At 37.6% G+C, this 22,683-nt stretch overlaps 5 protein-coding genes across 14 annotated transcripts; 2 read left to right on the top strand and 3 right to left on the bottom strand.

Annotated features, from left to right (window-relative positions):
• Positions 1–4,458: 4,458 nt before the first annotated feature.
• LOC112493652 lies at positions 4,459–5,399 on the bottom strand. 3 transcript variants are annotated; one of them, XM_025080000.1, is made up of 3 exons: positions 5,281–5,399; positions 4,804–4,934; positions 4,459–4,727 (listed from the first exon to the last, which is right to left on the bottom strand). In XM_025080000.1, the coding sequence occupies exons 1-3, from the start codon at positions 5,307–5,309 to the stop codon at positions 4,480–4,482; spliced, it is 408 nt and encodes a 135-aa protein (XP_024935768.1). In that variant the 5' UTR covers positions 5,310–5,399; the 3' UTR covers positions 4,459–4,479. The 3 variants fall into 3 exon arrangements, with proteins under 3 accessions (XP_024935768.1, XP_024935772.1, XP_024935777.1); XM_025080004.1 differs by having other exon boundaries at positions 4,566–4,727; positions 4,820–4,934; XM_025080009.1 differs by having other exon boundaries at positions 4,592–4,727; positions 4,785–4,934.
• Positions 5,400–5,705: 306 nt separating this feature from the next.
• Positions 5,706–10,403, top strand: LOC107264005 (protein shifted). Of its 2 annotated transcripts, none has more exons than XM_015731820.2 (6): positions 5,706–6,061; positions 6,892–7,134; positions 7,540–7,743; positions 8,569–8,721; positions 9,581–9,676; positions 9,758–10,403. In XM_015731820.2, the coding sequence occupies exons 1-6, from the start codon at positions 5,911–5,913 to the stop codon at positions 9,982–9,984; spliced, it is 1,074 nt and encodes a 357-aa protein (XP_015587306.1). In that variant the 5' UTR covers positions 5,706–5,910; the 3' UTR covers positions 9,985–10,403. The 2 variants fall into 2 exon arrangements, with proteins under 2 accessions (XP_015587306.1, XP_015587317.1); XM_015731831.2 differs by having other exon boundaries at positions 5,729–6,061; positions 7,540–7,692.
• On the bottom strand, positions 8,036–11,357 carry LOC107264013 (5-demethoxyubiquinone hydroxylase, mitochondrial). 3 transcript variants are annotated; one of them, XM_015731857.2, is made up of 3 exons: positions 11,226–11,357; positions 9,353–9,514; positions 8,036–9,291 (listed from the first exon to the last, which is right to left on the bottom strand). In XM_015731857.2, exons 2-3 carry the CDS (start codon positions 9,507–9,509, stop codon positions 8,858–8,860), a joined length of 591 nt encoding a protein of 196 aa, XP_015587343.1. In that variant the 5' UTR covers positions 9,510–9,514; positions 11,226–11,357; the 3' UTR covers positions 8,036–8,857. The 3 variants fall into 3 exon arrangements, with proteins under 3 accessions (XP_015587343.1, XP_015587327.1, XP_015587334.1); XM_015731841.2 differs by lacking the exon at positions 11,226–11,357 and adding an exon at positions 10,820–11,022; XM_015731848.2 differs by lacking the exon at positions 11,226–11,357 and adding an exon at positions 10,644–10,780.
• On the top strand, positions 10,794–21,454 carry LOC107263985 (DNA-binding protein P3A2). 5 transcript variants are annotated; one of them, XM_015731781.2, is made up of 8 exons: positions 10,794–10,925; positions 13,049–13,337; positions 15,064–15,188; positions 15,304–15,729; positions 15,821–16,123; positions 16,558–16,698; positions 16,852–16,996; positions 18,724–21,454. In XM_015731781.2, the coding sequence occupies exons 2-8, from the start codon at positions 13,151–13,153 to the stop codon at positions 19,053–19,055; spliced, it is 1,659 nt and encodes a 552-aa protein (XP_015587267.1). In that variant the 5' UTR covers positions 10,794–10,925; positions 13,049–13,150; the 3' UTR covers positions 19,056–21,454. The 5 variants fall into 5 exon arrangements, with proteins under 5 accessions (XP_015587267.1, XP_024935691.1, XP_015587285.1 ...); XM_025079923.1 differs by lacking the exon at positions 10,794–10,925 and adding an exon at positions 11,087–11,374 and having other exon boundaries at positions 13,049–13,313; XM_015731799.1 differs by lacking the exon at positions 10,794–10,925 and adding an exon at positions 11,087–11,374 and having other exon boundaries at positions 15,821–16,021.
• Positions 21,455–21,536: 82 nt separating this feature from the next.
• LOC107264030 (cytochrome c oxidase subunit 5A, mitochondrial) lies at positions 21,537–22,569 on the bottom strand. The gene is made up of 2 exons (XM_015731869.2): positions 22,221–22,569; positions 21,537–21,956 (listed from the first exon to the last, which is right to left on the bottom strand). Exons 1-2 carry the CDS (start codon positions 22,426–22,428, stop codon positions 21,703–21,705), a joined length of 462 nt encoding a protein of 153 aa, XP_015587355.1. The 5' UTR covers positions 22,429–22,569; the 3' UTR covers positions 21,537–21,702.
• Positions 22,570–22,683: the final 114 nt, after the last annotated feature.

The following is a 22,683-nucleotide window of genomic DNA, read 5'->3' as shown; positions in this document are numbered from 1 at the left end:
TAAAAAAAAAAAAAAAAAAAAAAAACAGGAATGCTAAAAAAGAGTGACAAAGAGAGGCAGTGTCACAGTCTGGCCTCGACTGAATGTAATTTTAATCTGCAAAACAAAATAATCTCTAAAGATACTTTTAAGCGCATTAAGTTTTTACTCTTGCAGACAACGGGCCAAATTTAACGAATCATGTATTGCGCGAAACGATAGTGCCGTTGCACTTTGATAATGAACAAACGATCGATGCGAAGTATAATAGAAAAAAAAAAAAATTGAAAAGGGATTATACAAAGGATATTAACGATCGATATGATATTAATTAAATATTGTAAATGCACTATAGTAGTTAAAAGTAAACACAAGGCCTCTAATCATTGCTTTTTGTATGTGAGAAACGCTTTTGCTAAAAAAAAAAAAAAAAGAGAAAAAGAAAAAGAAAAAAGTGATGAAGCTAAGACGAAGACGAGCTCTGTACATTTTTGTATTTTCTCTCTTACTTCTTAAAACTGAGCAGCGTCTACTCTCTCCTTTCCTTTTGTACTTCTAGCGTACCCTAGCGATTGTAGAATAATAATATAATAATTATTTAATATATATATATTGAAACATTGAATATATAGAGACATATATTAATTATATAGTAAAGTAACGTTAGCGTATCGAAAATGAAAGCGATCACACCAGAGCAGCTATTATCCTATTCGATGCATGCTTCTCGTCCTTTTTTCTTTTCTTTGTTCTGTAACAAGTATACGCCGTGTCCATTGAGAGCTTAGTGCTCGCTAAGTTTCCGTTAAAGTACAGCATAGCTAAACGTTAATTAGGTCGTCATACATATGATGCATAGCGCGAACGTACAGGTTGTCCGCAAAAGTGACACGAGCAAATATATCGGTTACCGTCGTACATGTTAAAGCACTTTTTGCTAATAATTAAAAAAAAAAGAATCCAAAATATAAGAGATATTTCTGTACGTGGTACGAGTCGTGCCTGATTTAGGTACACCTTTGAGTATTTGGATTCAAAGCTAAATCAATGGTTGTAACGGGGCTCTATGTAATTCCCCATAGATTGTTCCTCGATAATATTTCCAGAGTTGTCCCGCTTAAATTGAAAATTAAAAAGACAAAAGAAAAGTCGTCTAAGACTAGGTGCTGCGTGCGAAAATGAAAAATGCCTTGGATAGTGATGAATTAAATGCATATTTGTTAGAGCCCTTTTTGCAGGTCATCCTGTACAGAGGACTCGGATGTCGGAAAAGGCTTCTACTCCGTATACCATAATATTATTGTAACAAAGGGAACCTTCTTGCATTGCGATTGAGAAAGATGTTGAAAAAAAAAAAGGAAGAAAAAAATATATATAGATGTAAAATTACTGTAATGTCAATCACGAGGCTCGATCGCATAAAATCTTGCAAAAATTGTCAATCGAATTGCGTATATACTTAAGGCGTGTCTTCATGTCGCTATGATTCGACATTCGAGTCCGTCACACATATACATCTGCATATGTGTTTAGTATATTTTTCTATCATGCTATTCCCGAACTCTCTGAGGAAAATAGAAAGTCATAAAATTAATCAACGATACGAAGTAATCCAATGCTTACGTCTTGATGGATGAGTGTCTACTTGTTAGATATGGATCGCACTCCCTTCCTCCCACCCCCAATCACACCAATCTCCACCCTTATCACCATGCGACTAATCACTTTTTTTTTTTTTTTTTCCTAAACTAAACTTTCAGTACTTTCGTACGAGCGAATAATGCAAATTTTTTTTTTTAATATACTTAGTTCTTTATCCTTATATTATTTTGTTATACATACATAATTCTTTTTGATACCGAAAGCTTTTGCTGCTTATGAAAATTAATACTCAGAGTATTTAGCACAATCTGGACATTTGTCTCTCTGTGTAATCGATTAACGTTAAATGTACCACAGATTATATACCACGAGGCGTTTACGTTGATAGCATAGAATCACGGTTGGGTCTGATTGTCAATAGACTCTATTAGCATAATGTTTCGTAAAAAGTGGCTTCGCTTAAAGAAAAAGACACTGCTAAACACTCTGAAGTGTTAGGTACATATTAATTGCGATTGATTAATCAATAGATACTTTGTTGTACGCTGATAGGTCGGCGCAGGTTAAAAGCTCCTCTTAGTAAAACTAAAGAAAAAACTATTTCCTTTAAGATGAACATCTGTCCAGACCGTCATTACAGAGCATTGAGGAATTTGGCGTGTAGCGTTTTAGAATGTAATGTTAAGAGCGGCTTAAGAATAATCATTGGCCAAGGAAAAGTTTAAACTTGCGCTTTCCTATTGCGCACAGCTCCCATCATTGTATATTATACCTTATTAGAGTTAAGGAACGAATATTTTTCCTCGGTAGGGCAATGCACGAATGTGCACTGGTCTGCGCATTTCTGCATTCCTCCGTGGGGGGGTATCTCTCACCATTTAGACTATAATTTTTCTACGAAGTAGAGGTTTCGGAAGTTAGACAAAAATCTGGTTGTAGGAATCTCCCTTACTCTTGTGTATTTTTGTACCCCCTTATTTTTTTCGTTTATTATTCACGATATTCACAAACACTTCTTCGCAGTGCAGCAGATACGGCGGATTATAATATTGTAACGTTACTGCGTTACGTAATATTAAGCAATATTGTTTAACTTTAAGTTACCCGTTTACCAGCAACCTTTGTATCGTGCATTCCAGCATTCGCCTGTGTAACGTCCCCCATGTCAATAAATAAAAAATAAAAAAATTAAAAATCTAGGTACTCGTAGTATCTGTGTAGTGGAACTTAAGAAGCAACTGTCTAATCTGTCCGCAGACTCCTAATATCCGGCTCTCAACCTCAATAAGGACCCCGAGCTCATATAAAACCTGACCCTACTCCAGAGGTCTCCTAACGAGGCTGACAAGTTTAATTAGCTGCCAAGTGTTCTTTCCTTCCGAAGGAATGTCACTCTCAAGACTTTACTGACAGTCCTGAACGTCAAATGCTGTTCTGTTTTCACTCGATGGGTCTTTGCAGTTATATTCAGCAGGGATTGCCACAGTCTTGTAGAAGGTGCATACGTTTTTCATAAAATTCTATAATTTTAACTGTTATCTATAAAACTGGCAATCTGTCCAGTTGGGTGGTGGGGTGGAGCATGTCAGTAGGATGTGGAAGGTCCCAGCTGGCCCCCTGCAGTCTTGGCCCTCGTTATTGTCCTCAAGCGGGTCCGGTCGAACGAGTCAGAAGTCTCGACAGAAGTCGAGCGAGATGTGACCGATAATGTAATTATGCGGGACAGGTTTTTTGTCCTGTACACAGCCAGCTCTTGATCTCACAACGTTCGCTCAGTCTTTTGAAAACAAAAAAACAATGAAGTAAGATGGGGACGCAGAAATATAATCGTGATCTCCCTTATGTCGACACCGAGTTTATATCCAGAATTATACAACGTTTTGTACAGGTTAAGTTGTATACGAAGAATATAGATTCATTGGAAGATCAATCATTATACACGGAGAAGGGCTGACAGTGTTCTTGATGATATAATTTATATTTTATTAACGGTAATGTCTGTCTTTATTTTTATTAAATTAAGACAATCTATTGTATATTCCTAATATATTTTATTTGTAGGATCTCTGCCGGAAAATTGGATTCTTGGCAATGTTTTCAATTGCATCAAAATCTTCTGGGGCATCGCAAGGGATAGGATCACTGCATTTCAAAAATCATCCCACGTTAAGGAGTCGAAGATGCTTCAGGATTTTGCGTAACATTGTAGATATTCTCAGCGGGATTCCTGCAGAGTCCAATTAGCTTTGCGACGGCAAAGCAAAAACATTCGATCAAGAATAACTGGCATTGGCTGAGCAGACGGCCCTCGCTCAGTGCTTCCCAGTTCGATCAGTACATATACACTATATGTGCACAGATCCAATTGTATATTATATTGCGCTATGGACTCTACCTTCTGGAATATACAGGGTGTTTCAAGCTTATATAATATTTGAAAAACTTGCGAGAGAGAAAGTCTGACAGTGAGAAAGGAAGTTTATAATCAGAATCATTGAAACTGATATTTCTATTTATTATTTGCTACTTGTTTTTCTTTTTTCTTACTCTGCAAAACTGATTGCGTTATAATGTGTGGATCTTTTTCCAACAGGTCGTTCGCACGTGAAACGAAGATTCTCAGCTAAAAAACAATTCTTGGAAGGTCAAAATCAAATATACCGGAAGAATCTCTATCTTAGAAGATATCGGATAGACCTTATACATGGACCTATTTAAAACCCTTTGGAATTCTTATGAACAGCCCTGTAGACACTGTTACCACGGTACCCATCGTAACCCAGGATCTTGGACAGAACTTGTGAAAGATGGTACAAGAAGATACAGTGAGAGGGATAACAATGGACCATTTGTTAGGCAGCCCATCCCTCAACACTCAGGGTACAATGGACACTATTATCAGCTATTCATCGAGTGCCCTCTTAAACCTGTTGCTTGATGTACGCGGGGCATCCCTCTTCCTCGTGTGTTGGTGAAGTCATTGCTAAAGATCTTTAAAAATGAAGATATCCTCATCTTCTTTATATAAGCCCGGATGGTCTTGTACGAATAGGAGCGCAGTAGTACCAACACACTGGATGTATTGATACGTATATAATTAAATCCTTGATAAGATGCATTCGTCTCAGGGGACGAGTTATGTACATCTATAAGTTAAAAAAGTATTCAAAGTTATTTTCTTCCTTGGTAATATATAATTTTACCTCAGAGAATTCAATGTACCAGGGATAAGCCTTACGGTCAGATGCAGTTGTAAAACGACAAATTTATCTGGTACGTCTGGCGTAAATGAAGAAGCTGTAGATCTCGTAACTCCGAAGAAAATAACATCCTCTGTTTTCTTCTCTTTAAACCTGCGGATACAAAAAGAATTCATGGATACACCAGTGATCAAGAGACGACATAAGAATAGTGCTGATGGTTATTACTGTACGCAGAGATGAATCTATCGGAGTCTAAGCGCGAATGAAACGCCTCGTGAGAACGAGGTCGAAGCGAAGGATAGAAGAAGCTCGTTAACAGAATGCAAAAGCGTAAGACCGCGCCAAATGTCAGTATTAAACTGGTTATTGAGAGCTGCGAGAGTGGCTACTGCGTATTTGAAGCACAGGAGGGCTCCTAAGGAATTTCATATTCCTTGAGACGAGACCCGTTATATATTCCCAGCAGATCCTGACACTCTTGTATATGATTACTCACTGAGCCAGGTGGTTAGGAGAAGCTTTCATGGATCTCAAGCGGATGAAAATTCGCTTCTATAATTAGAAGCTCGTAAAGGAGCACCCTGGAGCGAGGGTGAAGTGAGGATAGGTCAGCCACGTAGGGAAGATGGTAAACCAGGTAGAGAAGAAAAGTGTAAAGCATCTGATGGCGAAGGTATCTGGATCTAGAAAAGCACCAAGGGTATAATAGAGACTGTCAGAGTAAAAGATATCTCATCCAGTCTCACGAGCCTCAGGAGCTACATAAGAAGAGAGTAGTAGGCCCAGGGTCCAAACAGTCTGCATATAATCGGTGTGCACGCACCCTTAGGCCCAGCGTATTGGGACTCCGTATAGATAGGGATCTCTCGCGTTGCGAGAGCTCGAAACAGCCTCCAGGCCTTTTCTCATTGAGTTAGTCAGTCAGTCAGTTAGTTTGCCGCAGCGAGGCGAGTCACACGTACGCAGGTACGTGTCGTGCTTGTGGAGTCCATTAAGCTGTCGAGGAGCATCATCCTCAGGGAAAGGATACATAACCATATTCAAGTATCCTATTATCAGGCACCGTGAAATCCCTAGTCCCGTGCATAAAATCGCAATACCACGGGCCCCTTATAACAGCTGTAAAATGTGCTGGGCCGCAGCAGCCCTGTTCTCCTGTGTGATCCTTTTGATCTCGGGCCTTACCAGTGCCAGGCATCATCGTCCTGGAAATGGACATAAGCCCACCGGTGACATCTCTCTCTGGATAGATCAGCAACAGGTCAAAATGTTCAGCGGTAAGTTAACTAACGTCCTCCGTCGGAATATTGTCGTATCTGTACTAGAATTCTCCCTTTGACGATCTTTTACTTCTGACTATGTGGAAAAGTGTATAAACTATGTAACTGGTTGGACAGCCGATAGAATCCACTTAATATATTCATTACCTGTTTATCCTTATATTTTTAAAATCGGTTTCATTTTCTCGGCCAATCATTCTACTCAAGACCGAGGTTAGCCATCTCTCTTAATTTACCTTTTGCACGATTCTTTTCGATGTATTGTCGGACATAACCCTCTATGGTTCTCATTCGAGGACTTATCTGCATTTCGGTTTATCACAGTGTATCTTCTTGTGACGCCTTCGTGTAAACGATGCATGAATATGCCAAGCAATTGTCTGAGCAACGTCTGTCAAATATTGACTTACGTACGGGTTGGGCTATCGGTCAATAACTTTTTTTTTTTACTTATGAATATCATGACGTAATTTCAGTGAACTCTGTTTCTCGTTCTGTTGGTAAAAAATATTTAACCATTTGAGACTGTTGTCTTTTTTATTCCTTTATTTATCTTTGGCCGAGTAGTGCCGGCTTGGGCATCAATATTTGTTTTGCGAAGACACGTTTTATGATTTAACACGCAACAAGCGCTTAAATAGTAGATAAGATTTCCGGCTGATTATTTAATGTAGATAATTACTGGTATCCTCGATAGAAGCTTTACAATTAGTACACTAAATTTTCCTTAGGAGATAATCAATCTCTTTGGGATGGTCAATGAAGATTTTTAAAATAACACTGTCTGTCAGAATGAAATGATAAATGTTTTTTTTTCCTCCGAACAGGTCTGGAAATGGAAATCTATGCGATCACGGAAGGTATAGTGCTCTCGTATCTTTTAGATCCGGAATTTGAGAGTAAACTGCCCATGATACCGAGCGAAGTATCCTATGTGAATTTCACATGGAAATCTGGAGTGAAAAAATATTATTATGACTTTTATCGATTAAAGTCTCTTGACGAGTCGATATTGAAGACACCTTCGATTACGATTAAAAAACGTGGTCGAGTGCCAAAAAGGCCAAAAGGTAAGGAAACATTAATTTACCTTGAAACGTCTCATATCAATTCAATTCATTTGATTAAGATAACGTAATGTAATTAGTATTGAGTTGTTCGGTTAAATTAATTAAACGCTTTTATCGGGTCAACCCGTATCATTAAGAAATACGGATATTGACGCCTTTTAATAGTATTTTATCTATCTAGAACGAATGAGTATAAGACACGAACGTGAAGTTCGGTGCGGCGAAGCACCAATCACACTAGTCTTATTCATACTAGCTAGATACAATAGTTTTTGTAAAAAAAATGTAAACTTTTTTTTACAAGAGATAGCACTGTTAATTAATTATTTTTACAATGATACACAACAGATTTGAATTGCAAAGTTTTTCTATGGTATAATAAAAAAATAAATAATTTTTTTGCAGAATTCAGTGTTCTCTTGCCTTGTTCCGGGAATAATTCCGGAATAGCTCAGTTTGGGATCTCTTTATTAATCGAGGCTGCTAAGGGAAAGACCCATAAACCCTTGAATGGGACACCGCTGAGTCTCAGCCTGAGGAAAGAATGCGCCGTGCGCGGTGAGTCCGTCAGTCGCGCCCAACATCATCAATTCTCCACTCACACATACAGTTCTGTATCTCCAGTAATCAAACATCACTAATTTGCAGCATGCTTCGATCTAACAAGCGGCGCTTTTTTCTTCTAATCGGGCAGATCCCGGTCTCTGGCGACGACAACTTGGTTGGATCGAGCGGAACTTTAGTTTCTGGTTCTTTCTTTATTTTTTTTCTCTACCTCTTCTTTTCTTTTCCATCTTACTCCTAGTTCATTTATATTCACGACGTCCTCGTCGAGGCGCGTGCATCGTGCACAGAATAACGTGAAGTTGTTTGGTTTCAAGCGGGATGGTTCGATAAAGACTTGACATCCTCAAGGCTCTTTATTTGGCTTCCGTTTCCGAATGTGTCGTCGATCCGTATACGTGGAGACGATTGTACATATTGATCGAGGCATATACATATTTTGTTGACTGTACCAGTACGAATATTTACACGAATTTTAAATACATAGTACAGATAGGTTAAAAACTTTAAATAGGTACGATAGTTATTCTGCTATACCAGATACAATAATGTAAATTATTGGATAAAGTGCTCCGGTTTTTTTTATAGAATTTAAGGGATTTGGATCGGTTTATTAATTCCTTCTTACTTGCAGTAAATTTACGTGATATATATGCGTATCTTAAAATAATTCAATGTATTGTCGCTTTGCATGCAATAGTCCGTACTCGATAAATTTTTTGAAATTCCGATCTGTTGTATTTACAAAGATTGGTGTATTATTATTTAAATACCCAAAAACAGTGGAATCGATTTATAAAATACTTGTTTGTTCGCTACTTTGTTAATTGACCGATTCCACGTAATGCTTACTATGATATAATTTTACAGAACCTAATCCAGGACCGTGTCCAGATGGTTATCTAGGTCCACCACATTGTAAAAAAGCATTATGCTACCCGAATTGTATGAATGGCGGAAATTGCACGGCACCCGGGGTGTGTTCGTGCCCACCAGGATTTCAAGGGCCTTATTGCGAAGGAGGTAAATATATTTATGTCTACCATCTCACAATGTATTTATTTAATTTTAATCTCACACCCATTTCCACCGGATGTATTAATAACTAGACTCATAGCGCTGCACGTGGCATTACATAAATTAAGGGGCCTATAGAAATTTAAAGTGCAACAGCAGTGGTAATACCGACCTTACAAGCAGACCTAATAAGAAAACTTAACATATCATAGAAAGGAGCTCTTTCAGCCTCATTTTCTATTCCGGTATCATGATGTTCCTGTTCCTCGTCGCGAAAAGTTTTTATCACTTCCATTATTTCTTCAATTCCTTCTGTTTTCTCCAAAGACTGTAATACCCGTAGCTGTTCATTATAATGTTCAACGATGACTGTTTCAACTGCTACAGTGCATGCCATAGCTGCCCTCTGTCCCATGAGTGATGTCACAGCACCCATAGCAAAAGCAGTCACTTCCCATAATGGCACGAAGAAAGAGGGACGAACACGATATTTTTTAATGAGTTCCTCGAACTTCTCCCGATGTTTTTTCTCTTGATCCCACATGTGCTGTATCGTGGGGCCAACTGAAGTCTTTCCTAATTTAAATGCATTTGAGATTTATACCTTTGCATGCATCTTTTGATAAAGTTTGAATACCTAAGATTGCCATTTGTCCAGCATATATTCTATCCGCTGCCAATTCTCCGGCATGATTCACTCTGATCATAGGATGAATAAGTTTCTTCGCTTTAGGATTTAATCTTACTTGTGGAAATGTGCTAGCATACCGTACGCTTCTTTCAATGGTCAACATATTGTCTGAAATTAATCAAAGATAAATTTGGTTTTGGCATTACTCTTATTGCTCTCTTTTGTTAATTTTAGGTATTTGTTCAGAGAAGTGTAAGAATGGTGGAAAGTGTATACAGAAAGATACCTGTGAATGTCCCAAGGGTTACTTTGGATTACATTGTGAATTTTGTAAGTATACCTACATCAAAAGTTTGTGCTATTATGTTTATTTAGTATCTTATATGTGATTAGAATGAAATCTTGTTACAGCTAAATGTGTCATTCCTTGTCTCAATGGGGGTAAATGTAAAGGAAATAATGTGTGTCGATGTCTCATTGGTTTTAAGGGAGACCATTGTGAAATTGGACGACGGTCGCCTCAACGTTCGGCTTGTACACGAGCATGTCGAAATGGGACTTGCCAGCCAGACAATACTTGTCTTTGCGATGCTGGTTGGTTTGGAAAATTATGCAATAAAAATAAACCATGGGCTTGAGTGCATAAGTAGATATTCCTTACAGTGGTATCATTTTTAACCGATTGGATTAAGAAAATTCATAATTTCATTATCAAAAGTCATTCACATGTTTATTCTCTATACACTAGGCTTTAAAGCCGTACAATGATAAGTAGTCGTAAAAAAGAATGATACAAAACAAGAGCATACATTTCGGTGCTGGTCCAATGGGTAAAATTTAAAAAAAAAGATATATTTAAAGATAATTTGAAATCCAATTGGTTAATACCACAGAATATGAACTTGTTATGTTCATAATTTACCCCACCCCAGATGTGATATGTAAAGCTACTTTACACCATTTTATAATATTAATTATAAATAATATTCTTTTATTTTATAAGAATTACTATAACGACTGTATAAAATGAATATAAATGTGTTCACTTCTTCAAAAACATTAATTAAAATCTTGTAACTTTTTTATCAAAGTTTGCGCATATATATATTTGCCATCGTAATTTCAACCCGATAAGAAAGATAAACATATAATTTATCACGTGAACAGAAATTATTTCCGCTGATATGCACAGCAATTGCACTTGGATACCTTATTCACTATAGTTAATAATATGCTAGTAATCGAAATTTAGAGGATATTTTAAAAAGGGAAGTATTAAATATTTAAGCAGTTATACCTCTATAAAGAGACACACACAAAACCAGCTGGTTAAGAATAGTGAACGATCTATCAAGTGTATCAGATTAGGTTAGGAATCGAAGCAGTTAACATCATTTCAGGAGTTCTAAGACAGAAGTCACGTGTTTCAGGGGCCAATAGGGTTATGCCTCGATAGGACGCCATGACGCGTACCCCAGTGCCGCAGGCCAATCACGTTATTCCAGAACTGTATACATGTATATGGTGTTCGTGTTTCCGTGGTCGCTGGTGTTTTTCTGCGCAATTCCATGGGAAATCGGTGAGTGCGGAGGGATTAAAGGGGCGTGATTAGTTGTTAAGTAGGCGAGGAGTAGCCGGGCGATGATTGTGCGATCGGCAATCGCGAAATAAGGGCAATTTCGTATCGTCTGCTTGGAATGCACCGCGCAGGCTCGCTCAAAATGGCCGCCCGGCCGCCGCGTTTGTTGTGGTGGAGATGGAGGCCCGCGTAATCGATCGATACGCCTGCTGGCGAATCTGGCCATGGTGTCCATGGTGGCCGTTGTGCGCGTTGTGCCGGGGCGCGAAAGCGTCGCGAAGCTCACACGGTGAAACTTACACGGGGCTACCTTTGGCGAGTGGTGCGAACATTTATAAACGTGATGAGCGCGACGCGAGCGTAGGGCGTGGTGAGCGTAGCCGACGGCGGCCTCCCCGCAGACGCAAACCCCTGAGCCCTGAGCCCTGACCACTCACGAAACACACAAGGTGCGTACGCAACTCGCGATTTTCACTGGGCCTGCTCCATGGCTCCGCGGTTCCTCGCTCATGAGCTTTGCAGCTCCGGAGGAGGACTCTTTTGCGTGTGCCCTGCGCATTTTCATTGCCCCCCTTTTCTACGGATAAACGCGCCGTACCGCCGTGCCGCCGATTCCCTTTGCGGCGAAGTGCATCCTCTTGTCTTCTACCATCTGTCAATTCACGCGCTGAACGCGTCGCCGCTGTCATACCAGGAGTCACGACTCCTGCCTTACGAGTCACGCTCCGCTTTGTCGATTTTATACTACCTCCGGATCAGAGCTTCCCTCTCATACCGATTCATATCATCCAGGACTCTAGCCTGTCTGTTCTCCACTTTAGTCTACTCTAGTCTGATCTACTCCAATCTAACCACGACTTGGTTTCCCATTCTCTTCGCCTTTTACACCATCTGCTTCCCTATTGCCCAACTACACGATAGACTTTATATTTCATTATTGGAAGTAGCGCTTTATCGTTTCCTCGCTTCATCGAGTATTGTCTTTTCCTCTGCGAATTGCTCGATTTGCCGCGGAACTTCACGCTTTCAGCTCCCCCTTCAAATTACTTTTACCTATAGTTCTACCGATATCGATTGAAGTTTTACTAATCTCGAATTTCTAACCTATAGCTAACGTTAGCTATGTAGTTTTCATAATCTTCATTTTGCAGTATTTTTTTATTCTATATCATATACTTTTTGTTTATATCTTGTTACTCAGTTGGAAATCATTCTGTATTTGCAAATATTTGTTTAATCCAATATTTTATTTGAAAAATCTATTTTTATATTTATTGTTATATAAACAAGAATCTGCATTTTATTCGGATGTTTACTCTCTTATATCTCTTAAAGACAGACTATACAAGATTTCTCTACTCCATGTTTCCATACCCCTTACAATGGAATTATTTAAAATGGGACCCTAGATTATGTCCACCTGGATGACATGCTGACCTTTGCATTTTTACGTTCTGATACTTACGCTATGATACTACATAAATTATAAGGTACATGATGATTTGAACATTTTGTATTTGCTCCATCTTTATTGTAATTGACCAAGGGTTTTTAAGACTATTATATTATCAAAATCATTTGAGGTATCACAGAACAAACTATTGACTTTGATGTTAGATATAGATAAGGAAGCATAAAAGTGCCTTAAGTTTTATTTTTAAGTATTAAATCTGTGAATATTGAACTTCGATGCATAAGTAGTAACAACGAAATATGAGTATACAATTAGTAATATGTTGAGAAAGATATTTAAAAAGGGGTTGCCTTGGTGATTCATTTAAGCATATCATGAATACTTAAATTCAACATCCTATAGTGATCAACTCTATTAATGTGGGTTTATATATATTTTTTTCTTCTCGTTTGAACAGTTGGTAACCATATGATAACATTTTTAATGCTGTACAGTACTCTCCATCTGGTTGATCCATGAGAAAATATTATCTTGTATATTTGTTGTTCTATAAAAATGCTTCCGTAACATATCAGATTGTGAAATATTACTGTACAAGTGAGGAGCTACAAATGCCTGAATATGTAGTGTACAGATTCTACTGTAAACATTATGGTGAGAGCAGCAATGCACAAGATAAAAATAATTAAAACTATAACTGTTTCTCTAGGTGGAGGTGATGTAGGAGAACCAAGTTCTTGAGGATTTTATCACATTTGACGGGGTATTGCAATAAACGAAGAAGACAAAAACGGGTGACGACAACGAGAATATGGTATCTCTGCCTAGTGCAGAGTCCGGAACACTGGACAGAATGGATCGGCTCTCAGATGATGATGATGATGATCCCACTAGTGGATCTGAAACCTATGAAGAGGGTGACCTCTTAAGTGCTGCTATGGATGACGATGTGACGGCCCAGCTCGCAGCTGCAGGTTGGCAAATCAAACACGCTAATGGTGATTTCCATTTTTTTGCTTTTTCACCTTTTGAGTTACTTATGTTTTAATCATCCTCATTTTCAATTCAAAAGCTGTACAGGGTGCATCGTTAGATGCAGGAAGCAGATTGGTAGTCTGTTATATTTCCCTCGTTGATTCTTCTTACTGCTAAAATGTATTCAATTGATCCATAGATCAATGAATTTTGCAAGTACATCTGGTTGTAATCTATATGCAAGTCCACATGTCAATTTGTTATTTATTTAATAATGTTCAAGGGTTACAGCCTGCAGAATCTTACAATTATGAATACTTTGTTCTTATTATTAGTATTTAATTCCTGTACAGTGTCCCGGGACATTATATAGAGAATGTAATGGAACAACTCCTAGTATGTTATTTAACAACTCAATTTGGTATAACAAGCTGAGAATTTGCAAAAAAATGGAGTCCCTGTTGATCTGTTCCGTTACCCTAATTTGCTTTTGGTTTAATGAATTTCCCGTTAAAATAAAACATTTAAGAAAATATGGTATAAAATATTATGGATCTATAATTATCGAACTGTAAGCTACATTTGGCATAATGAAAGAACTTATTTAAAGGTGAAACTTTTTAACGGAAATCATTCGTTTTTATACAGCATGAGTTTTGCGTGTTTTGTAATCATTAAAATTTGTATGTACGTTTCATTTATCAGTACCTCACAAGACAGTCTCGATATTGGAAACCAAATTGAAAAACATAATAATTGTCCTTTGAACAATTTTCACTAAATTAAATTGAATGGACATTGTTCATCTCGTAGTGTTTTAATAAAATAATGAAAAAGTTCACTTTCATTTATCCAAAATTTATTTCTTTATTCCAGTTGTAAATGCCATTCAGGCAATGAAACGACAATGGTCCGTTTAAAGCTATAACAGTATAGACATAATTTACCCCAAGTAATCAATATCACATGAAAATCTTTATACAAGTTAAACTGTGCAAACATTCTAAAGTCAATATGATCCTTGCACGTCAAAGTTATCATAATTTCTGATTATGCAAGGCACGCTCATAGATAATATAATAAATTAAATTTATTTTAAATATATTACATTTTTATATTATAATAGGACATTTTGTTTTTCCTTTTGTTGCACTTGTATGCATTTTATATTATTTTGCGTGCTTCTACCTCATTTGCTTTCACACAGCCACATTCTGAGAAACGTCTATACATTGTAATGTTTATGTTCTCACTGTTTACATCACATAATACATTTTATGTTTATAGACTATGCAAAATGAAGGATTTTAAAACTTAGGTACCGACAAAAAAGGAACTGAATAGTTAAATCCGCATTTGCTTCTCAGAAAGAAGTCTAAGAGCATGAAGTTAGAAACATTCTTTTTTTTTTCAAATCTATTCGTGTGCATAAAGCTAAGGATTTACATAAATCTTGAATATACGATTCATGTAGCTTGTTGTTTCTATAGACATCTCTTGGACTTCATGCACGCTCCATGTCACTGTTGCTTATGCATTTTTGCGTTTGAAAGTGATATTTGTACGTTCTACGTCCCACCAACGTAATGCTGCTGCTATGTTTTATATGCTGATATAACAAGCAAGAAAACAAACAGAATATTACATCTATCATGAGTAATTGGTTCCAATTATTGGTATTACATTGGTGCGACGTTGTGTCTGGTATTAGAGTGGATATAGACGGATTCTGATAATGAGTGTATTCAGGGCCTGTTGGCGTTGCTGCGGCTGCCGCAATCGTCTCGGCAAAGAAGCGAAAACGTCCCCACAGCTTCGAAACCAATCCTAGCATCCGGAAAAGGCAACAGAACAGGCTTTTAAGAAAGCTCAGGGTAAGCTAATATTCCTGTATGTTACTCTAGGAGTTAACGTAGGAAGTAAGATATTTTTGTTCTTGTTGTTACTGCGAGACCATAACATTGGAACAACGTTAAAAAATGTTTATAGCAAACGATAGATGAGTTTGCGACACGAGTTGGACAACAAGCTGTGGTATTAGTGGCCACGCCAGGAAAGCCGAATAGTAGTTACAAGGTATTCGGCGCCAAACCATTGGAGGATGTAGTGAAGAATTTGAAGAGCGTCATTATGGAAGAATTGGAAAGCGCCCTGGCACAGCAAGCTCCACCGCCGGTTCAAGATGATCCATCTTTGTATGAATTGCCACCACTTATAATAGATGGCATTCCCACCCCCGTTGAGAAAATGACTCAGGCTCAGCTCAGGGCGTTCATCCCTCTGATGCTAAAGTACTCCACAGGTCGTGGCAAGCCTGGCTGGGGACGAGAAAGCACACGACCGCCATGGTGGCCCAAAGAATTACCCTGGGCAAATGTACGCATGGACGCAAGATCTGAAGATGAGAAGCAGAAGGTACGTTCGTGTATCACGAACGCATTCTTTATCTTTATTGGGTGACAGTTAACAATATTATTGAGAATTCTATTGTTGCATTACATTACAGATCTCCTGGACCCACGCACTCAGGCAGATCGTCATTAATTGCTACAAGTTTCATGGTAGAGAAGATCTCTTGCCCGCTTTTAGTGAGGAGGACGATAAATCGAATGTTCTTATACAACAACCAACACCTCATTCCTCGTCGCATCAGTCTCATTCATCCCAAGGTCAAAGTGGACAGTCGGCACAGCAACAGCAACAGACGGTGGGAGTTGTTCGACTCAACAGCACGGATTCATCTAAGGGAAACTCTTCGCCACTACAAATCATTGCCGCGTCACCAACAGCACTTACCACTGCCACTCAGGTGGGAGTGGATCGAGTGCATTTCAGACGAGGAAATCAATTGGCAGACATGATTGTTATTGGGATCAATTTGGATAACGTTGTTGTTAATCGAGATCATATTGTCCTCTTGATTTTCTCATTGAAAGCGGGTCATCAACGATACCTTACTTTGAACGATGTATTGTCGTATGGTTTCTGTTGATGTTTGGTGTTTAGTTTCCCCTATTTGAGTTCAACCTAATCTTATGTTCACTATCTTTAAGCGTTTTATGTAATCGATGTTGAACCATGACTCGAATCATTGCATTTCTCTTAATGCTGCTCACGATAGGCATTTTTGTTTATCAACTGTATGAAAATGTCGGTCAATCTTTAGCTTAGTATTTCGCTATGAAGATTTTTACTGTAATTAGAGATGTGTATATTTTAATCTAAACTTTTATTCATTAACAGATGACGGCACAATATCCTACGGCGGTGTTGCAAACAATTACTAATCCCGATGGTACGGTATCCATCATACAGGTTGATCCGAGCAATCCTATCATTACGTTACCAGACGGTACTACCGCCCAAGTTCAAGGCGTTGCTACGGTAAGTTGATGTAATCTAATGACTTTACACGGTTTACTATTGTATTGGCGAAAGTAATGACTGATTTTTACTATAAATTAAATGATTATCGATTATCGCACTCGATGTTCGTGGTCAAATGTTAAAGGATACTTTGTCATGTATTATGTTCAGATCCATACAAGTCAGGGAGAGGTACAGGCCCTCGCAGAAGTAGCCGGTGGGGCGGAAGGCAGTGTCGCAGTTGATCTAAATAGCGTGACCGAGGCCACCTTAGGCCAAGATGGCCAGATCATTCTCACAGGAGAAGACGGACACGGTAAAACTGTTTTCTATAGGCTCTGCACCGTCGCCGGCCAGGAAATACTCGAGCAGTGATTTAATGGCTTGGTCCAGGATTCTTTATTATTTTGCATGCTGTCTACAGCACTCCGTTTGGGAATGACACCCACTCGTTCCACTACTTTGTTCAACAAAGTAGAGTTTTGACTAGTTAATGTCTTTTGGTACTGTATATACTGCAACTTCACGTGGAGATAGACGATGCTTTTATTTTATTTTGTCTTTGAGAATCGATAATGTTCCACGATTATGCAATAAGAGAATTTAGTCATTGGATAAGATAGTATGTGGTATAAATCAATGGCGTGTAACATTTATAGCAGAATGCCCATTGTCCGAACTAATTGGGAGCCAAGACCCTTTCGCAATATAGGCGCGATTCTTAAATGATTTAGACAAATCGAATACATTTGTTCTATACCGAACGATATTCTGACTACAATGAAAATGATTGACTGCGACAGCGTAATATTTATTAAGTGCGTAAAAATGCGCATACTGGTTAGGGATGAAAGTATCTATGTATATTTCTTGTGTACATATTTACACAGTACAAATACAAATCACAATTCGTTCAGACTATCGACTCTGCATTATTAATATTCTTAATATTTAACGAATTTAAATCGCTTATGCTCTCGGTGTACAGTGTTAGTCGTGATGAAATGCTACGTGTTACGTTTCCGAATAAAATTAGACGGTGGACTATCGCATGGATTCTTAAAACGCCGAATTACATGATGAATAAAGAAACTTTCCGAGTCGTCAGATAGCAGAGATAAAAAAACAACCTACCCTACCCCGCCACCACCTGTTTTATAATTATTACCACTGTTACTATCGAATATCAATAATTTACTTTAAAGAATCACAGAGAAATAAATCAGCTGTACATAGAGTATTTTTTTGTTGATGTTTTATTATTTTGTATTTTGTTGTGAACTTCTATCTCGGGCAGAATTCGCTTAGGGTGTTCACAAGCTCGTTAATCATTCTACGAATAATTCCAAGTGAATGAACTATTACATTGATACTGATAATTCGTTCGTAAACATTTTTCGCGAGTGCTGCCCTAGCGATATGCTTTATACTTCTCAAGTAGATATCGACATTACTATGTTTTTTTTCTTCTTCTAATTTGTATTAAAAGGGTGTGCCAGAAAGAAGGTAATTTAATATATACAAAGTATTTTTAGCATGAGTCGTTAGGTTTATTATTTAACTTTAATAGAAACATAGTAAGTATGCTTACTTTTCTTTAGCACACCCTGTTAATGGCATTACTATTATTTTTGTATTTCTTGTACAATGTTAGATAATAGAGAATTCATTGAGAATATGTGTTTTACGATTTTTTAAGAGAAATATCACTGTGTCACGAACTGGAGATGCGTATCACTGTATCCTTACTGTCGATCAGCGTTTCTAAGCAATAGTTAAAATAATTTTTAATAGTTTAAAAAAAGAAAAGGTTATCCAAAGAGCTGAGTTGTATGATTATTCGTAAAAGGAAAGAAAAGAAAAAAAAATGAGAAAAGTTGTAAGTGTAACGTTAATGAAATATTACAATTTTAACTGAAATCCATTAATTCATTCATCATCCACCCTGTCTATTGCTCCCACAAGAATTCCATCTCCAGTTCGCCATACAGACACTTGCCTGAGCGCAGGCAAAAGACCAGGACAGTAATTTGGATGTTTCAGGCTACCCAGTATCAGTATCAGGAGTGATCACGGTACCAGTTTCCGCGAGCATGTACCAGACAATGGTGGCGAACATCCAGAGCGATGGTACCATGCAGGTCGTGACCCCGATGGTTCAGGTGCCGAAGGTCGAGCCTGGAAACGGCGAGACCAGCATCGAGGCTGTCACGATTCAAGGTCATCCGATGACAATGATAAACGCAGCCGGCGAGCACCAGGTTCTCCAAGTGATCTCGCTCAAGGACGCCAACGTCCTCACCAAGGCCATGCAGGCTGAGGTCGTTAAGGACGAGGACAGCCAACAGCAGCAAACCGTCTCTAGTCCTGAATAATCACGTCCTATTGTCATTGCTTTGACCTCGTACAACGTAGGTCCAGCATAATGAACCTGGTGCGTGATAGTGGTGTGCTAATTAAACGAGACCGTGATGATGAATTACATACATTGTATACAATGACTTTCCTGTCACTGATCAAAATCGATCTTCTTGTCTCTTATCAGTCACCACTCTACCTCTAGGTAGATCTATAATGACAACGATCGCTGCTAAGGAACGTGTTCTATATTTCAAAAGGGCGACAACACAGTGCGGTCTTTAACTCATTGGATTAGAATGTCACTACGTTTTATGTTATTGTCTAATTAGGTATGGATGTACAAGGTTGATTTGAGATCGACTGTTCTTAGTGGTAGTGCCTGTCATCAAAGTCGCTGACTCTGATGATGTATGGCGGGAGCGAATGATCATCAGCTACGGCTGAAGTGTCTTTGCGGTCAGTGTAGTTAAGTCATTTGCACGTTACCAAAGTGTTTCCATTAAGTATTATTATTTGATCTAGTCATAGTTAATTGAATTATACAGAATTTGGATATATTGTTTAAATGCACAGACCAGAGTCTGCATTGCGTTTGAGATGCAGTGATGCTTTATCGTTTTCGAGATTCTTCGGGAATCCAATGAATTTTACACGAATATGTATCGCGAAACAGAGAGGTGAACACTGGTCCAAAAGAGTACAATGTCGGATTAGTCATTGAATTAATTTTAATCCAACGGGTTAATGCCAGAAACGCGATTATTGTAATAGAAAAGGATTATATCGTTGCGCTACTTTTCCGTAGTTTATTTTTCATCCATGAAGAAATCCATGAACTTTTGACTCGATGTAACGTTGTGAATGAAAATTTTGAAATTCGAATCCATTATTGGAAGTGCGTTATGACGTTTGATACTTCAAGACTTACGATATATTTTTGTTCTGCCGCAGATATATATATATAATATGTATATATCTGTAAACATATATATTGCAATGTATTGAAACATTTTCACGATTAATTTTTTTTTTAAGCACTAATAGGGGTATTAAGTATTTCTGACGGGTACAAATAGGATAAGGTGTAACTTTTTGAAAATCAAATGTACGGATTCGAAATTCGAATGCACACCAAATGATCTGCGGTCGTAGTCCTAATTGTGTTTATTTTATAATGGATTATATTTTAATTGGATGTTTGATGCATTTTAAATGACACGTGTAAGTATGATGTACTAGTATAATTCGATAGAAACCGAGAGTGGAATATTTATTATTCATTTATTTATTTCTTACACAATGGAGCCTAGACAACAGAATCTTTTATTGATGTCGTTGAACAGTACAGGCATGCAAATAGAACCTGGATGTATCTTTGGTATTGTAATTGATTAATCGTCGTAATGCTCTGTACTGCATTTCGAAATGGTCAAACATCCCAAATCATGATTCGAAATTGCTGTTTTATTTAAAACAGCATCTCCATGCATTTAAGCGCCGAGTCATTTTTATATGGTATTTATTGTATTTAAATTTAGGTAAAGTAATTTTATTTCGCGTGCAATCTTGTTTCAATGTTGCGGTGTAGAGTTTACGCACGGATGTAATATTTATAATCACTATGTGAACTCTAGTCTACCAGGATTCTTTTGTGTTCAGGATAATTTAATTTATAATAAACAATTTCTATAGGTATGAGGAATATATAATTCCAATGTGCAATGTGATGTGTTTGGGCTCATATAATAATGCTTTAGATTATATTTTTAATAATTGTTGATGACGTTTGTGCTCGTTGAGCAATCTTCAACAGAGCTGTGGATCTCAAGTTAAAATGAAGTTCCTCTTAAAATCAGAATTGCACTCATTGTTTTGACAACAGGTACCTTAGAAAGAGAATGTCGTAACATTGAAACAACAAACTGCCCTTGTAATCAGGTGTAACAATACAAAAAAAGATGTTTTTATAATATTATAGAAAATGTAGCTAAATTTAATAACGACTATCATTAGAAAAGATCACAATTATTGGGAATTAATTGTTGTACTATTTTAAGGTCATGGCCATCATAAAGGATAATATTACCATAAATATCTACACATAGAGTCATGTTAAGAATTACACGTTATTTTTCTCTCATTTTCATTCACGGTGAAATTTACAAAATATAAGTTAACTTCAATGTCGTTTGAGATACAGAATCTATATCACCATTTTAGATTATTATAGACATATATGTATATGACTTTATTGCCGTGTATCATGTAATGTAACTTGTAAATATGTCGTCGTTGTGTCGCCTTTCTGCTTTGGTTATTTTTGGTGTAAAAAGTCAAATGAGTCGCATTAAAATCTTAGAACTAACGTAAAGAACCGACAGGAAAAAAAAATATTAAAAATATAATATACGCATATCACTCAATTCTATTATCCTCAATATTTTGATTTCAGGAGTCTTCTGCTGGCTGGATGGGTCCAATAAGTTTTTTTCAAATACCGATAACAGAATCTTTAATCTTTTATTTATTTTATAGATGTTGACAATGGGTACATTCATAGTACACTGAATTTACAAATAATTAAACTATATTGAAATGATTAGCCATAGTGGAGGCACCTTCTATGTATTGGGACTAGTTCTGGAACCTATGAATCATAATTTAGTGAATATCATACACAGACTGGAGAGCCAACTCTGGTTTATCGTATCCCAATTCTTCAGGAGTGTTAATACCCAATTCGTCCAAGGTAGGTTTAATTTCTTGTAGAATATAGGGATAGATTACATTAACTTTGTTACCACACTTTTCTTTCAAAGATTCCAAGAACCTAATTGTTAGAGCAAAGTCGTTCAACCGTCTGCAAGCTTTTAATGCGGCAATGATAATTTTGGGCTCGGGCACAGTATCAACACCTATTAAATAAAATAATAGCATCAGAAAATATATGAACTCAATATACTTAACTACATATAATTATTGATAATATTAGTCAGATCGTATTGTCATATTTGTGCATTTAATTCAAGAAAAACTATAAATCCCTCAACTACGATGTGTTAATATTTGGATAAATGCCAGCTTGGCTATTCGCAACTACATAATGCAGTAATTTCAAGACAGTTCAAACGATCAATGAATTCAATAATATTTAGCTCCCAAGTTAACTGAATACGTACCAGCTAAATCGTTCATTGCCTTACGAATTTCCCAGTGATCAATATCGTTGCGATTAAAGAAATTGAGGTATCTAGCGTCGAACTCCTCGTCGGTCTCCTCATGACCATGGCTCATGTTTCTCGAAGTCTGTGCTCCGACAGCTGCCGTCCTGGATACGGCAGCCGTCTTCATAGTCGCGCAAACACGACCAGCCACAAGTCGCAGCATATTTTCTTGATTTACACCACTTTCAAACTTGTCGAAACTTGGAGGACGATTGGTACCTCGAACACAGCCCTCTGTTGCGTAAACGGACAGAAGACGACGACGGAAGAAGGAGAATATATCCTATGATGGAGGCACAGTGCTGCCAACATGATTCAAACCAATAGAAACCTCTCTGAATCGGAAGAGCTACGATACTTAGATATTTCTTTACGTTAAAATTGATTGGTGAGTTTAGTTTACTTTTTTTAAATGTTA

This window comes from Cephus cinctus, unplaced genomic scaffold, assembly GCF_000341935.2.
Source record: "Cephus cinctus unplaced genomic scaffold, Ccin1 Ccin1_scaffold0013, whole genome shotgun sequence".
NCBI classification, from domain to species: domain Eukaryota; kingdom Metazoa; phylum Arthropoda; class Insecta; order Hymenoptera; family Cephidae; genus Cephus; species Cephus cinctus.
The sequence above is the reverse complement of the archived record's forward strand: the minus strand, read 5'-3'. Positions and strand labels throughout refer to the sequence as shown.

What these genes read in the sequence shown, in the direction of transcription:
- LOC112493652 (XM_025080000.1), bottom strand. Translation starts at nt 5,309, where the DNA reads ATGAAAGCTTCTCCTAACCACCTGGCTCA. An exon ending in TCTCCTAACCACCTGGCTCA is followed by an intron (nt 4,935 to 5,280) that starts GTGAGTAATCAT and finishes TTGTATCCGCAG; the next exon opens with GTTTAAAGAGAAGAAAACAG. An exon ending in GACCGTAAGGCTTATCCCTG is followed by an intron (nt 4,728 to 4,803) that starts GTACATTGAATT and finishes TTTAACTTATAG; the next exon opens with ATGTACATAACTCGTCCCCT.
- LOC107264005 (XM_015731820.2), top strand. Translation starts at nt 5,911, where the DNA reads ATGTGCTGGGCCGCAGCAGCCCTGTTCTCCTGTGTGATCCTTTTGATC. An exon ending in AGGGCCTTATTGCGAAGGAG is followed by an intron (nt 8,722 to 9,580) that starts GTAAATATATTT and finishes TGTTAATTTTAG; the next exon opens with GTATTTGTTCAGAGAAGTGT. An exon ending in TGGATTACATTGTGAATTTT is followed by an intron (nt 9,677 to 9,757) that starts GTAAGTATACCT and finishes ATCTTGTTACAG; the next exon opens with CTAAATGTGTCATTCCTTGT.
- LOC107264013 (XM_015731841.2), bottom strand. Translation starts at nt 10,916, where the DNA reads ATGGAATTGCGCAGAAAAACACCAGCGACCACGGAAACACGAACACCA. An exon ending in GATTGGCCTGCGGCACTGGG is followed by an intron (nt 9,515 to 10,819) that starts GTACGCGTCATG and finishes GATTAATTTCAG; the next exon opens with ACAATATGTTGACCATTGAA. An exon ending in TGGACAAATGGCAATCTTAG is followed by an intron (nt 9,292 to 9,352) that starts GTATTCAAACTT and finishes CATTTAAATTAG; the next exon opens with GAAAGACTTCAGTTGGCCCC.
- LOC107263985 (XM_015731781.2), top strand. Translation starts at nt 13,151, where the DNA reads ATGGTATCTCTGCCTAGTGCAGAGTCCGGAACACTGGACAGAATGGAT. An exon ending in GGCTTTTAAGAAAGCTCAGG is followed by an intron (nt 15,189 to 15,303) that starts GTAAGCTAATAT and finishes AAATGTTTATAG; the next exon opens with CAAACGATAGATGAGTTTGC. An exon ending in CACTTACCACTGCCACTCAG is followed by an intron (nt 16,124 to 16,557) that starts GTGGGAGTGGAT and finishes ATTCATTAACAG; the next exon opens with ATGACGGCACAATATCCTAC.
- LOC107264030 (XM_015731869.2), bottom strand. Translation starts at nt 22,428, where the DNA reads ATGCTGCGACTTGTGGCTGGTCGTGTTTGCGCGACTATGAAGACGGCT. An exon ending in GGCAATGAACGATTTAGCTG is followed by an intron (nt 21,957 to 22,220) that starts GTACGTATTCAG and finishes TTTATTTAATAG; the next exon opens with GTGTTGATACTGTGCCCGAG.